At 44.4% G+C, this 15,836-nt stretch overlaps 1 protein-coding gene across 9 annotated transcripts in view; it reads left to right on the top strand.

The window, feature by feature from the left end:
• The window catches only part of AKAP13 (A-kinase anchoring protein 13), a 344,114-nt gene that overhangs the window by 313,805 nt on the left and 14,473 nt on the right, over positions 1-15,836 (top strand). For 6 of the 9 annotated variants that reach the window (XM_027083132.1, XM_027083131.1, XM_027083128.1 and 3 more), the window contains 11 exons: positions 696-831; positions 2,256-2,368; positions 2,950-3,102; positions 3,740-3,990; positions 6,300-6,425; positions 6,542-6,659; positions 7,522-7,770; positions 10,910-10,986; positions 11,520-11,701; positions 11,822-11,904; positions 14,554-14,748. In XM_027083132.1, coding sequence (XP_026938933.1) covers positions 696-831; positions 2,256-2,368; positions 2,950-3,102; positions 3,740-3,990; positions 6,300-6,425; positions 6,542-6,659; positions 7,522-7,770; positions 10,910-10,986; positions 11,520-11,701; positions 11,822-11,904; positions 14,554-14,748 — 1,683 coding nt within the window. The remainder of the gene's footprint in view (positions 1-695; positions 832-2,255; positions 2,369-2,949; positions 3,103-3,739; positions 3,991-6,299; positions 6,426-6,541; positions 6,660-7,521; positions 7,771-10,909; positions 10,987-11,519; positions 11,702-11,821; positions 11,905-14,553; positions 14,749-15,836) is intronic. The other 3 variants (XM_027083133.1, XM_027083130.1, XM_027083129.1) reach the window with 2 other exon arrangements.

The following is a 15,836-nucleotide window of genomic DNA, read 5'->3' as shown; positions in this document are numbered from 1 at the left end:
CCTTTTATCCTTAAAATTCTTTCGGTCTCCTTTTCTCTTACTTTGAATTAGTTTAAATTTTTAAATATATGATACTTTCACACGATTCTTTATCCTCATTGCCTCATTGCCATCACACCCCACAGGTAAACCACTTTTCTTAGTTTTATATTTATCTTCCTTAAGTTTCTTTATTAAAATAAAGCAAATACCAATTTGGATTATTAATTATGTTTTTAAAACATAAAAGGTAGTCTGTTGTGCACTTTATTCTGCACCTTGATTTTTTTCCCCCTTAATGTGTTATCTGCCGATCTGTGTAAGTTCATGGAGAGTGTCCTCATTTTTTTTAAAAGCTTCATAGTATTCCCATGTAGGCTGTACCATGATTTATTAACTGATCTTCTTTTGATACTCATTTTGCTTTTACCAAACTTTGCATTGAATAACTTTGGACATACGTCATTTCAAATATAAACAAGTAAATCTTGTAGAATAAACATATCCTAAATGGAATTACTGGGTCAAAGATATAGGCATTTACCGTTTCAACAGCTATTGCCAAGTTGTCTTCCATAGGGTTTTTGTACCTATTTACACTCCCAGGGTAAATCTCTTTTAAAGCAGTTTGTTTCTATTTGGCATTCATCAGGTGAGTCAGTGCTGGTGGGCATGTGTCGGTGATACTTCATTTGGTGTCCTTTCCTTCTTTACAGCCTCCCAGCCCAAGGAGCGCCCTCGGTCTGCAGTCCTCCTGGCCGATGAAACCACTGCCGTCCCCATGTTTGCTAACAGACGGTCCCAGCAGAGTGTGTCGCTCTCCAAAAGTGTCTCCATTCAGAACATTGCTGGGTGAGTGGGAATGTAAAGCTAGCACAGTTGACATCTAGGTGACAGAGCATAATAATTTATACCATTTGACAGAAAGATTGTTTTAGAAAGAAATGTATAACGTAATGGGTTAGTGCTACAGATGAGTGGGGTGAGGATTACACTTTGATGCACCATCACGATCGCCATTTTGTAGCAAGGATCCCCTTTAAACACCATTTTTAGGCTAGTTGTCCTCTGCTTTTATACATGATCAGCCCTGCTTTTAAAGAACCTGCCTTCTAAAAGGATGATTTTCAGATCAAAATAAGAAGTGGGAATCAGAAAAAAGATTTAATTCTGAATGTTTGGTTTCAATCACTTGTATTTTCATATGTCTGTTGGTCTTTTCTGTTGGGCAGATGAACCTGGCGGGAGGGGGTAACTTTGTTTTGTTTCGCTTTTTGCTTTTCTTTTCTTTTTTTAACTCGCCTCTTGACTCTTAAGTCATGGGAGTGAATAATGGGCCAGGTACGACAGTAGGTTCCCCGTCCCTCATCTGCACTGAGTTCCTTTTGTGGTCCCTCCAGAAGTTGCTGTGGCCCCTGATTGTTCAGCCCTCGGCTGTCTGTAATTAGCACAGGGCCGATTACGATGTTGCTGGCTGTTTGGGGCAAGATGCCTGCCTTGCCATTCAGTAAAGAAGTCATCTCAAATGTAGGACTCAAAACATCTCTTGCAGCTCTCTTAACCTAGGCTGGAGGAAAATTCCCAACTGAAGGATACAAATTTCCTTTTGTCTGTGTTTCCTATAACCTCTGTGCTGGCTAATGTTTCCTCCTTAAAAACAAAAAGTTTCAGGTATTTTTATATTGTTTTGTCTTTCTGTTGTAATTAACCAAAGGCTTTCTTTTCCAAGTTCTTACGTTATCCAAATGAGTTTATATTATGACTTTGAAAAGTTGGCCTTTAAATCAAATTGAGTTTTAAATGACTCTGGCTTACTTTTGTGTTGTACCACAAACATCATCTTCTGGGTGCCTAATGTGCTAGCTGGTGAGTTGGGGTCAAGAAAGGTTCGAAGAATATGGTTTAATATAAGTGCTTGGTCTATAGTTATTTAGGGAACGCAGGGAAAAAGTGTAGTGGTTAGACATGAGTTTCCAACAGAAAAATTTCTTATATAATGTGTATGCAGTTTGAAGGAAGAGCATTCTCCTTGCTACCTATCGTTAAAAAAACCCAAGGCTCAAAAAGTTCATACTTGCAGTGATGTTAAATGCCTCCAACCTTCCTTAATAGTTTGTGTTGCATATTGCTGGGTACCTGCCATAAGTAATTTGTCTTCCATCATTGTAGTACTTGCAGCCAGCTGTCATTTTATAGTTCTTCAGATCTTCACTTAAGACCGGAAACTATGGCTTCTCAGAATGTATCTGACAGTATGTGTTTCCTTTTTCCCACAGAGTTGGCAATGATGAGAACATATCAAACACCTGGAAATTCCTGTCTCATTCAACAGACTCACTAAATAAAATCAGCAAGGTCAATGAGTCAACAGAGTCCCTTACTGATGAGGGTAAGGGGAAGCCACGGCGTGTATTGTGTGCGTCTGCAGAGACTTTGTGCCATCTCCTAGAATGCAAGCACTAACGCATCTCCTGCCTCTTCCTTACTCCTGTGAAACTTCTCTGGACTGTCTGTAAAGCATCACATGCTTTATAATGAGTTGGTAAACCCACTTATCCTGTTGTTAGATGGTTGTCCACTGAAGGATGTCATTGATTTTAATGTGGTCAGACTCTGGTTCAAACGCTTCTTCTTCCCCTAGACTTTCATACACGTTCAGTTCTAGCTCTCTTGGCACAGCTGTAAGCCTACTCTCTTAAACAAGTAAAGTCACCAGGACCCTGATATGTCTTAATTACCTTTGATTTATGTGACATTTATCACCCTTAACCGAAGTCTTGAATATAGAGTATGTCACTCCGGAACAGAAAATGATCTTTTCTAATAGAATATATATTCTAATGACATCCCTGTATTAGTGTAGAGTGTTTACGTCTCATAAAATTATCCCCATGAGGAACGTCCAGCAGAGGTTTTTTTTTAGAGGTCACAGACGCAGGATTCTGATATTGATTTTTTTTGTATTTTGAGGAGTAGGTACAGACCTGAATGAAGGGCAGCTAATGGGAGACTTTGAGATTGAGTCCAAACAGCTGGAAGCAGAATCCTGGAGTCAGATAGTGGACAGCAAGTTTCTGAAACAGCAAAAGAAAGATGTGGTCAAACGGCAAGAAGTGATTTATGGTGAGACTCTTCATGTGCTCTGCTAATATTTGATTTGCATTGTCTGGCATTGTTTATGAGGGGAGTTATTGGGCTATATCAAGTCAATTTTCAAGTATGTAGCATCTCAGAGATTTTCTTTTGAAAACTTTGAGGTATAGAGACATCTTATTTCTCTCCTTTACTCTCTCTGTAAAATTATATTCTTTAATTTTATTGGACATTTTATTTAATATGAGTGCTTATTTATGCAATAGTCCTAAAAAGAGATCTCTTGTGACAGTACAGTTTAATTCCTCAGCTACAGTAGAAACCAGACTAAACACAAGTCATTTCTAAACACAAACAGACTAAACAAATAGGAACGTAGTAAATTATGAAAGGTCTTGAATCCCAGTGAAGACCACTTTGGAAACCACCACTTAAGAGTGATGGAATCCAGTACACCTGTCAGAAAATAACGTGAGGTCCCGTGAGAAATCGAGGAATACGATGAAAACACTTTAGGGAAAAGACAGCTGTTGACTCAGTTTTAAAGTTTAAATTGGGCCGTAAATAGCCTTAAGACAAAATTGGGCTCTTAGTAGCAGCAGACACACTTTGCAGGAGAATCCTCGAGGAGAGCATTCCTGACCACTGAGCCTTGTCCCTCCCCCAGAGCTGATGCAGACGGAGTTCCACCACCTCCGCACACTCAAGATCATGAGCGACGTGTACAGCCGGGGCATGACGGCCGACCTGCTCTTTGAGCAGCAGATGGTGGAGAAGCTCTTCCCCTGTTTGGATGAGCTGATCAGTATCCATAGCCAGTTCCTTCAGAGGATCCTGGAGCGGAAGAAGGACTCTCTGGTGGATAAAAGTGAAAAGAATTTTCTCATCAAGAGGATTGGGGATGTGCTTGTGCACCAGGTGAGCAGCGGGCTGGTGCCTGGTGCCTCTCACACGCACTGGGGGCCCCGTAGCCGTGTGTTCACGTCCCGGCTGGACTGCTCACGATCTCTGTGAGCTTAGGCAAGTGGTTGCATCTCTCCGACCCTCAGTTTCTTTTTCTGTAATTGAGGACAGTAGATTTTCTCTTTTAATGCTATTTTAAAATTTAAGAGGTAATGTATGTATAAAGTACCCAGCATACATGGTAGATATGCAGTAAAAGCCAGTTTTTCTTCCTCAGAGTCTGTACCAACATCAGAGATACTATAGTTTAAGAGATCAAAAAATATTTTTTGGAAGTCTCAACTTCAACCTGTGCCTCAAATCAAAAGGCTCATTTATCTAAAAACCACCTGAGACTAAAAACTTGACTAAGAAACCATCTGTAAAATAATTCATAAAGTATTTCTTGCTAATATTTTCATCAAGGTATGGTATGGTTTCAATCCTACATCAAAAGCAATTTAGCTAAAAATTGTTTTGATACTTTCAGATGTATATGTCATAGGCAGTTTCTAAATGTTTCTTTTTTAACACATTCTTTTTGAAAGAAGAATAATGCTAGTATAACCTTTATAGGCAGAGGGGCATCGCATCACATGTGACTAGCTCTTTCTCACCGGCAAGTCTCTGCCTCATTGTGGAAGCAGAGGCTTACTTGCTGGAACATTTGCCCGAGAATTGGAAATATTGTCCTTTCGTTGTATGCTTGAGTCTGTACCCCTCGCCCTATTAATTCATTGGTGCCTTCATTCATTCATTTTTCAAGTATTTACTGGAGATTTACTCAATACCATGTGGAACCACAAAGGTAAGTATAATGTAGACCTCTGCTTCATGGAACTCATGTTCTAGGAGTGAAGGATAGGCACGTCGTGAAGTAAATGCAGATGCAGTGTAGTGAATGCGTTCACACTGGTGGTCAGGGCATCAAAGTGGGCACGGTCAGCTCTGCAAGGGAGGACCCTTCCTCCCCAAATATCCTCCTCCTGTCATTTTCCATGTTTCTCCCTCTGCCCCTCCTCTCCACCCTCAGACCTGCACTGGTACTTCCTCTGACCTTGTAGCTCCTTGTATTTGTGCATGTCCTGTAGTAGGATGTTAGCCCCATGGTGTCCAGTTGTTGCTTCTGAGCGCCAGTGCCAGAGTCACCCTTTTAGGGCACTTGCTTTGTGATGGGAGCTGATCACTTAAAAATCTCCTGCCTCAGCTTCTCTGTTGGTAAAGGGGAAAAGGAAAGGCTACCCTGAACGTTGTTTCAAGTTTTGGGGTAAGGATCAAGTTGTTCCAGAGATTGTTAGTCCAGCGGGAATTGATGCTTAGCACGTGTCTTGTGGACCACATACAGAAACTCAGCGGTTACCCCACAATGAACGTAGCTTCAGATGAACGGTTGAGATTGCACACGCTTGGAAACGATGTAAGGGCCAAGCAGAATTGTTAGGCCTGCTGGCCTGAGGTAAGTAGGATAAACAGGTCCCTAGGTAATGACGGCCGTTTCTGATGCCTTTCTAACTTATCAGGATGACTTCTTTGAGACTGCTACCTCATGAGAGACTTCTAGTGAGTCTCTCTGTTTTACTACTGTGTTATGACAAATGGGAGTTAAAACACATGTTGCATTTCTTATGTGCACAGTGCATAGATATTTCTGTGTTTACTATTTTTTAAATATATGTAACAGCTTTATTGAAATATAATTCATATGCCATGTGATCCACGCATTTAAAGTGCACAGTTCAGTGGTTTTCAGTATATCCGTGACTCTTGTGCAGCCATCGCCACGGTCCGTTGTAGAACGTTTTTATCATCATCACCCCCACCAACTTCCCCAGCCCTAGGCAACCACTCATCTACTTTCTCTGTGGGTTTGCCTATTCTGCACATTTTATATAAATGAAATAAAGCAGTATGTTGTCCTTTGTGATTGGCTTTTTTCATTCATACATTATCCATTTATCCTCTGATGAACACTTGGGTTATTTCCACTCTGGGGCTGTTGTGAATAATGCTGCTATGAACATTCATATACAGGTTTTTGTGTGGACATATGTTTTTATGTCTAGGAGTGGAATTGCTGGGTCATATGGTAACTCTATTTAACTTTTTGAGGAACTGCTAAACTGTTTTCCAAAGCTCCTGTACCATTTTAATCTTTTAATCTTTGGGGGGAAGTTATGAGGAAGCTCTCTTGGGTTTCACAAGTAAACTGGAAACTTTGGACAAAATGGTAATAGGAGTTTAGCACCCTGAGTTATGGCATAGCCTCTGTTCTCTTTCCTCTGCAGTTTTCAGGAGAGAACGCAGAACGCTTAAAGAAGACATATGGCAAGTTTTGTGGGCAGCACAACCAGTCTGTAAACTACTTCAAAGACCTCTATACCAAGGATAAGCGTTTTCAGGCCTTTGTGAAGGTATTGATGTGAAACGGTGGGGATTTCCATGTTGTCCAGAGCATTGTGTCACTGTCAGTTTTAGCTCGAGCCTTCTCCCTTGGGTAGTTCCTGACACTTAGTTTACTTCCTTGCAGAAGAAGATGAGCAGTTCAGTCGTACGGAGGCTTGGAATCCCCGAGTGTATATTGCTTGTAACCCAACGAATCACCAAATATCCGGTTTTGTTCCAAAGAATATTGCAATGTACCAAAGGTGCGTCTCTCTCTGGACTCGGTCTTGTTTGCCAGTGGACTGTTCCAGTCTGTCCAACAGCACTGGAGACCCCGTAGAAGAACTCTTTTATGTCGAGAAGGTCTAAAAGAGAGCCTGTGTTTTATCTTAAAGACAGTTTTCTTCAGTGAAAACATGAAGTGTTATATCAGCAGACTTAGTGTGAATGAGAGCAAGAAGGGAAGGAACCACTTAGTGATCCCAACGAGAGTTCAGTGACCTGAGCAACTTGTCACTTGTCCCTAGACTGGGAGGTGATTCTCACCTGCAAGTGCTAGAATCACTGCTGTTTCTCGTTTAATCACTACTTAGTAGTTTCTCTCTTAGCTAATCCTGCTCCTGGGCAGTTACATTAAGGATTAGGTAAAGCAAAGACGTAAATAAAAAACTCGTTGCTCCTCTCCCTCCCTAAAAATGGTGGGTTCCTTCCACTTTAGAACGTGGCACATAATTGCATGTCATCTGTATCATTGAAACATCTAACTTGATTTAAACTATGACAGAGCAAGGGGTAGGCACGTGCCCTTCGACGTGTTGGCTTTGCTCTGCCAGCATGCCCACAGAGGGAAGACAGTGATGTGGAGCAAGAAGGCAGGGTCCTGGGGCTCCCCTGGTGGCGCAGTGGTTGGGAGTCCGCCTGCCGATGCAGGGGATGCGGGTTCGTGCCCCGGTCCGGGAAGATCCCACATGCCGCGGAGCGGCTGGGCCCGTGAGCCATGGCCGCTGAGCCCACGCAGCGGGAGATGCCACAACGGTGAGAGGCCCGCCTACCTCAAAACAAAAAAAAAGAAGGCAGGGTGCCCCTCCTTCTGCCCAGTAGAGACAGTTATTCTTTCCTTCTCAGACAGTGAAGTGGAACAGGAAGATCTAGCTCAGTCCCTGGGCCTGGTGAAGGGTGTGATTGGAGCTGTGGACAGCAAAGTGGCGAGTTATGAAAAGAAGGTCCGTCTCAATGAGATCTATACAAAGACAGATAGCAAGTCGATCATGAGAATGAAGAGTGGTCAGATGTTTGCCAAGGAGGATCTGAAGCGGAAGAAGCTCGTGCGGGACGGGAGCGTGTTTCTGAAGAGCACAACAGGGAGGTTGAAAGGTGAGGCTCACTCTCGTCAGCGTCTAAGCGTGTGCCAGAGGTCAGCGGGCAGAATCCAGATGTCACCAGGTTGTTCCCAGGGACCCATGTCCAGACGTCACACAGGAGCAGCAGGCATTTAATTGATCTTAATATTGTATCAGAAAAGACTGGTTTGAGATGACTTATAAAACCATATAGAATACAGTAAGAGAACGAGGAAATGATGCAGTCAGGGGAAAGGAAAAAAAAAATTTTTTTTAAAGAACAAAGCAAAGGGTAAGATTCATACAAAAAAGCAATATGTTAAGGGACACATATTTTCCCTATGAAAGAGGGGCAACAAATTTGGGGTCAGGGTTTCTGGCAAAACAATTGCTAGGAGGGAAATACCATCACTTGCACAATTCATAGATTCTCTGAGATTAAAAATACATCCCTCGTTTCTAAGAGATGGCAGAGGAATTTTCAGCTCCTGAGACCTTAGAGAAATGAAAGTTTAACTCACAGCAACTAGATTTATTATTAAACTTTGTTTTTCATCTTTTATCTTCCTCTAAGCAAAACAGATCATAAAAGATACTCACTTTCTGTTTGAGTTTAGTTTTTACCTTTTAAATGATCAGCCCCATCAAGTGAAAGATGTTAGGAGGTTTGTTCATTCATCTGTACATCTGGTTTGTTTGTTTGTTTTTAATAATTGTTTTCATCAAACCTGTATCCTCTGGGCCTATATGGTAACTCTAACCTCACCGGTAGCCTTGAGTATACCCAGCCCACCTCCCTGGCCTCGGTGAGCTGAGCACACAAAGCAGCCCAGTGCCGTCAGCCCCGCTGACATAAAACTCAGGTGAGTGAAATGTGTGCTTCTCTCATCGCCGAGGTATAAGTAATGCTATAGGTAGCTGCTCTCGGAGAATTCCCAGGACTCCTTAGCTAGGGTCTCACCATGCTAAGTAACGAAATCCCAGGCATTCAGCTGCTCTCAAAGGTGAATGTCGCAGGACACCCTGCATTAGAAGTTGGGCTCAGAATGAAGAGACTCGTAAAGAGGTTCTTGCTCTGCAGTATGATGGTTGCTAGAATAGAGAGGCGTGAACTGAGGACAAGAGGAGGGAGCCAGGCAGAAGGGAGGAGTAAGCGTGGAAGCATGGAGCTGAAGGATCTGGCCCGTCGGGAAGGGTGGGCAATCGGGGTCTCTGGCAGCAGAGTGAGGCAGGAAATATGGCTGGAGAATCGGCCAGGGGCCAGGTTGGGGTGGGTGCGTGCTCCAGACTAGGGGACTGACAGGGATGCTGGTAATGGGAGTGAGCGAAGAATGGGCTCAGAATGGAGGGTCTGAGCAGGAAAGGGGTGAGTGAGTTAGAGTGTGTGTAGTTCAGCTGCTGGGGGCAGGGTAGAGGACAGCAGGGGTGCGGAGGTACCAGTGACCGAGACGAGGGCGGTCATTGTCGCAGGGATCCGGGAGGGGCTTCTCCGGGCAGGCTCATCTCAGAGAGAAGAAATACCCCTTCCTGCCACCAACCAGCTGTGCCTCTCACTGCTCCATGATGAACTTGAACTGTGCGATCCCTGCAGCTCCTTCCTTCCAGCCCTGATGCTCTGTGATGTCCTGAGACCACAGTTGACGGCTCTGGCCTCACTGCCGCTGTGAGGCCGTGTCGGAGGTAGCCTGGTGGTGGAGAAGTACCTGCCCTCTCTTGTAAGGATGGATTTCCTAGAGTTGCTGCCAGTGCTGTATTTTCTTTACGCAGCAGTTTATTTATTCATTCCCAAAATAAAAACTAATAGATTCCAGCTGTTGGAATAATGTTGTGGTCAAAGCAATGGCAGAACGATAGGTTTTCTGGCCTAAAATGTCTCCAGTGGAGATAAGAGTTTGGTGTTTAGTCATTTTCACCCCCAAGTGAAAATGACTTGTGCCAAGAACAGCCAGTCCTGTGTTGGGTAACCCTTGAAAGGGGTAGGATTGTTTTTCTGTGATCTACTGATGCCGTGATCACGTAAACTTCAGGATCAATAAAGTTGAAACTTATGTTTTAGAGCTCTTTTTTTTTTTTTTTTTGACAGACACCTGAACTATTTAAAAGTAAAGTTTAAAAAAAAAACTTGTCAAAACAAATGGTAGTGCATGGAAAATTACTGTGGTCTAGGCTGAAAAACTAGACCACCCTAGGAATCAGACATCCTTGCTTCTGTTTTTCCTCCTAGCTTTGCAATGAATTACACAGAGAGGGTACCCCAGTTTTGTCAGTAGTGGTAGAAAAGGCCAAGAGGGTCCTGCCCACCCAGGAGGCGGCTGCATAAGTCAGCCCGTTGTTTTCCCAGAGATTTGTAGGCTCCCCTTTCCAGAGTGAAGGCGGTACAGAGGGACCTGTTAGGTCTCAGTAGACGGCTCACCTCCAGGGAGGTCCCACTTTGTCCTTAAGGGAATAATGGGAAATGTCACTTCATACTCCTAGAGGATTAGAACAAGAGTTTGTGGCATTCTTTTGATTCCTGGATCCAGCTAGAGATGTTAATTTGGCTTTTGTTTTGTCTTAATTGAGAAGAAGAGAAGGCTGTTTCCACGGTGCAGAGGGGTTGAGGTTGACTGTGCTGTGTTGGAGCTGGGAGCGGAGCCACTGCACTTCGTGTACCTGTGACGGCAGTGGGTGTTGTCTAGCCATCCGTGTCCTCTAGGACGTGTGGATGAAGCCTGCCTTTCATTAGACTGAGATATTCTTGTACATCACCTTCTGGCCGCCTTCCTGTCTGCTGTCCCACGCCTTTTTCCCATTACTATGATCAGAAGTTGAGAAATACTGTGACCTGAGTATTGTGACCTGTAGAATGTGTTGCTATTTAGCATCTGTTAAAGTCCTGTTTTCCAGCTTTACTCTTATTTATTCTTAAAAATCTTGCCTTGTGGGATATATCTTTCCAGCACTGAGTGCTTAAGCCTTCCCAAGACAAGGCTTTGGTGATAGGTCCCATTTTAAAATGCCTCTAACAATCTAATGACCATATGTGGACCCAGCAGAAATGTCAAGCCCTTGCCTTGGAGGAGTGTAATAATGTGCCGTGCAGATGTGTTGCTGAGTTTTCCTCTAATGAAGTGCCCTGAAGGTGCTTCACCGTTCAGTGGTCATTGTTCTCTCTTCCCTTCCCCCCTCTACAGAGGTTCAAGCGGTCCTGCTTACTGACATTTTAGTTTTCCTTCAAGAAAAAGACCAGAAATACGTCTTTGCGTCATTGGTAAGCTGAACTGTTTGTCTCTGCTGTTTGTAATTAATAGTATTCAAACCGGTGATGGTAGGTGTTGAGTGTTAACGCTGTATTACTGCTCTCCCACCTCCTTAAAATTGGCTCAGGACAAATGCCTCCGAGTCATTCCTTATATACCCTTGCAATTTTCTGCCCGCCTCCCTCCCCACCAATTATTTTTTTGTTCCCTCATAATCCTTTTGAGAGCCTTTGGCATTTGATCTAAAAAGAAATCTGTCACTGGAGTATGTCTCACACATTACATATTACAAATCTTGCCAATTTATAACATTGCCAACCAGATTCTGTGACGAACCGGAAAGGACTCATCATGCAGAAAACAGGACTCGAACCTTGATAACCTTAAATTTTCGTTTCCTTTTTGGAAATCTTTTTCTGTTGGATAAAATGTGAGTGAGCCATATGCTTTTAAAAGGCATCTAGTCTTACCTTAGACGGAGGTTGTCTTAAGAGCTAGACTGTTGTATCCATGTCTTAACATCTGCGCTCTCCGCATTTTCCAGGACCAGAAGTCGACGGTGATCTCTCTAAAGAAGCTGATTGTAAGAGAGGTAGCACACGAGGAGAAAGGTTTATTCCTAATCAGTATGGGGATGAAAGATCCAGAGATGGTGGAAGTCCACGCCAGCTCCAAAGAGGAGCGGAACAGCTGGATTCAGATCATCCAGGACACGATCAGCACCCTGTGAGTCACACACCCTGGCCCACCCCCGCCTCCTGGTACCTCTGTGGTTTCATAATGGTTGGGCCGCCGTCACACTGATTGACATCTTCAGAATGTGCTGTTTTGTTATGGTTGTATTAGGAACAGAGATGAAGATGAAGGAATTCCTAGTGAGAATGAGGAAGAAAAGAAGATGTTGGACACCAAAGCTCGGGAGTTAAAAGGTAAAGCTGGTGGAAGCGGTCTGAGGCCCTGTCTGGGGGCGTCTGCAGTCCCGTAGAGTCCCCGCTGCTCCTCCATCGCAGAGCCGTGCTGGCAGGCATGTCAGCCGAGGAGAGGAATAGCTCCTAACAAAAGAGAAACCAGATCTGAGCTGGCACAGGTCCTGGGGAACAATGGCTGTAGGAATGTGTCTGATACTAGATCGAGGGGATGTTGGCTCTCTCGTCTCGGTATCAGTGTCCTTGGACCCTGGTGACAGTCTTTGTACTTTGTCACAGAAGAATCTGCCAGAATTCATGGTCACATCTAAGATTAAAACAAGGAGAGAAAGGTACTTGCGGGAAAGAATTTTCCAGTTGATCCATTTGTCAGTCACCCCCACCACTGTGCCCTGCGTTCCAAATCCGTCATGAGGTGGTTTGGGGAGAAGTGTGCTTATGGGTTATGTTTGACCACGCTCTGTCAAGGCCCTACTGTTTCATGTAGTCTTGTTGGCATCCCTGCAAGACCTGTATTGTAATCCCCACTGTGTAGGTGAGAAAGCTGAGGCCCATGAAGGCCAAGCAACCCAGGGTCACACACACACAGTTCATGGCAGAGCCCAGGCTGTGCTCCCTGTCTGCTCAGCTGCAGGGAGCAGTGCTCGTGCCCCTTTGCCGGTGCTTGCTGAGTGTTCTGAAGTAAATACGTGTTGTGCTTTGGGTAGAAGTAAGGCCCAGAGTCAAGGAAATATAGGCGCCCAAGGAGTTTACTTATTGCTTCATTCTGTTTCAATGGGGAGAAAAACAAAAAAAGAGATGGACAGATTTAGACTGGAGCCAGTATCACATTTTTAATCTCTGCCCGTGATTAGGATGGCAGAGATAAGAAGTGCCTTCTTTTCACACGTATGAAGCACCTGGCCAGGCACAACGCTAGGTGCTAGGGATGCAACGAGCCTTAAATCACTGTCCCTGCCATCAGGAAACCCACACTCTGGCAAGGGAGATCTACATAAATGACAGGCCACCTAGACCACAGGCACATGTAAAGTGTGTAGGACCCACGAATCCTGCCTGTGGTGAGTCTCACAGAGAAGATGACACAGGAGCTACATCTGAAGGAAATTACCTCACCAGATGAAGAATAGTTAGGTGAAGAGTGAAAAAGGACTTGACATGTCTGCCAAGGAATGAAGGTTTGGTATGTCTGGAGAGTCAGGGCTGAGTGATGGGAGAGTAAGCCAGGAAGCCACCACACCTTGAAAGGCAACAAAGGGAATGATACAATTTCTTTAGCAAAATTTAAACTTAAATTTTTTTAATTGGTATTGACACCAGTTGGGAGAATTGCTTGGGGGGCTGGGGGAGCCCACTGGGAGTGGAAAGGCCAGTTGGGGGACTCTTGGGATAAGTTTGGTGAGAAATGGGCTGGAGGGGGGATGGACGTGAGTAAGAAATAAGGAACCACTGTGGGTGGTGGGACAGAGTGAGGAGACAAAACCGCTCCCAGGTTTCCAGCTGGGTAACTGGGGGATGACAGTGTTGTTGCCTGAGGAAGAGGCCACAGGCTACAGGGAGGAGACGGGGTGGCAAGAAGGGAGAACAGTTTTCTGACCTGCGGAGAACAAGGCGTCTAGGTGGAGAGAGCCGCCTGACAGTGGGACTCAGCAGTCTGGTGCTCAAAAAGTGGGTAGGATTTGGGGTGCCTTTTGTGAGTTATCAGCACATAAGAGGTAATTGAAGCCATGGGAGTGACTGAGGTCCCCGAGAGGAAAGCATGTAAAGTATAGAAAGGAGTCTAGGATGGAGCCCAGGGCTGGGGGGTGGGGTAGCCCAGATACTCATTCATGGCAGGTGGCAGGTCTGGTCTGTAAAGTGCTGGAGTAAGAGTGGTAGGAAGAGAACCAGCAGTGTCCTCAAAAGCAGATGGGGAGGGAAACAGTTTTATTTTATTTTACTTTATTCAGTCATTCATTCATTCCTTTTGGGCTGCCTTGGGTCTTCGTTGCTGTACGCAGGCTTTCTCTAGTTGCGGCTAGTGGGGGCTTCTCATTGCAGTGGCTTCTTTTGTTGCGGAGTACAGGCTGTAGGCGCACGCAGGCTTCAGTAGTTGTGGCTCGCAGGCTGTAGAGTGCAGGCTCAGCAGTTGTGGCACACGGGCTTAGTTGCCCCACGGCATGTGGGATCTTCCCGGACCAGGGCTCGAACCCGTGTTCCCTGCATTGGCAGGCGGATTCTTAACCACTGCGCCACCAGGGAAGTCCGGGAAACAGTTTTAAATGGGGGAAGTATCCATGCTGGAAAAGATGAAATGAAAGACTTCACTGGATTCAGTAGTGAAGGGTAACCTTGGAAAGAGCAGATGCAGAGTGATGGGCAGAAGCCAGAGAAGAGTGTGTGGGTTGAGAAATAAACAGGAGGCAGGAGAATGGAACAGAGTGCAAGTTAGTTATGTCAGAAATTCTGGCATTTGCGTAGAAAGACCCAGGATAGTTTTCCAGGTAGACATTACAGATCAAAAGCTTGATACTGCCTTCATGATGAAAAAGAAAGTGGGGGAAGCTGTGTTCCTTGTGGTTCCATGCGTTACCACAAGGTGGTGCTCATGTCTTAGTCATCTCATCATAGTGAACAGTCAAGTCACCAGATCTCTTCTCTGTGCACCTGCAGAACAACTTCAGCAAAAGGACCAGCAGATCCTACTCTTACTGGAAGAGAAGGAGATGATTTTCCGGGACATGACTGAGTGCAGCACTCCCTTGCCAGAGGATGGCTCCCCAACTCAAAGCTCTAGAATCCTCTTCCGATCCAACACAGAAGAGGCTCTCAAAGGAGGGCCTTTAATGAAAAGTGCCATAAATGAGGGTAATTTACATTCAGCATTGCCCCCCTCCTTGTCTCCTCCCACAGTGGTTTCCACACTAATATTCTCTACCAGTTTGTACTTTTTTATTGTAAAATAAATCACAAATACAGAAAACAACCCAATACATATTTCGCTTTAGTAAATTCTTATCAGGTGGGCATCCTTGTAACTACTACCCAGGTCAAGAAATAAAATGTGGCCAGACCCCTTAAAGCCCTTCCACATGTCCTGTCCCCATCAGAGCTCTCTCCCTCCCTCCTGAAAGTATATTGTGACTTTTACAGTAATCGCTTAGGTTTCTTTATGGTTTTATGGCCAAGTGCCTGTTCACAGACCCTGTGGCTCCGTTGTATTCATGGTTTTTGATATGCCTTTTAGGATTCTTTATTTACAGTCTTCCACCCACCCCACCATCCCTTTCTTTTCCACACAATCTATCCTTGAGCTTTGACCTGTGGGTTTCTCTTTTTGGGTTTTATTCACACAGGGGTTCTGTTCTTCTGCCCTCCGTTTCCTTTAGATTCTCTGCTGGACTCGGAGGCTCAGTTGCTCAGACATAATCCCTTTGGCAAGCTGTGTTACCGGAGTGTTGTGCTCTTTCATCTGGGGGCACAAAATGTCTAGTTGTCTTCTTTATTTTGTAACATATAGGGAAAACAAGATAAAAGGATAAATGCTTGATTAATTTTCCCCCATTATTTACCAGTTTTCAAAGTAGTGAATTGATTTATGGTCATTCTCTGAAAGTGACCAGTACTTTTAATATATTATTATAGACTCATGAATTAAATATGTCTGATGCGCTTCAAGTTGTTGCAGTTCTTATCCTTATTAAAAGTTAAAAAGGTCCTCTCTTTGCCAAGGAGCACCTCTTTGTGGGGCTTCTGAGTCCTTTTGGCGTGACCCCAGCAGTCTTTGAGAGCTGCTTTGCTGTTTGGTATGTTAAGATGCTCCAGGCTCATCTTGTTTTCTGCCCATACCTGGAATTAGCCATCTTTCTGAGAAGCTCTGGTTTCTTTTAGTGGGAAATGATGTTTCAAGACCACTGTCTAGGCGCTAGGGGTGGTTATTGCTGCTGGGGTTTTCA

Source organism: Aethalodelphis obliquidens, unplaced genomic scaffold (assembly GCF_003676395.1).
Source record: "Aethalodelphis obliquidens isolate GAN/ISIS:26980383/991018 unplaced genomic scaffold, ASM367639v1 scaffold49, whole genome shotgun sequence".
Taxonomy (NCBI): domain Eukaryota; kingdom Metazoa; phylum Chordata; class Mammalia; order Artiodactyla; family Delphinidae; genus Aethalodelphis; species Aethalodelphis obliquidens.
The sequence above is the reverse complement of the archived record's forward strand: the minus strand, read 5'-3'. Positions and strand labels throughout refer to the sequence as shown.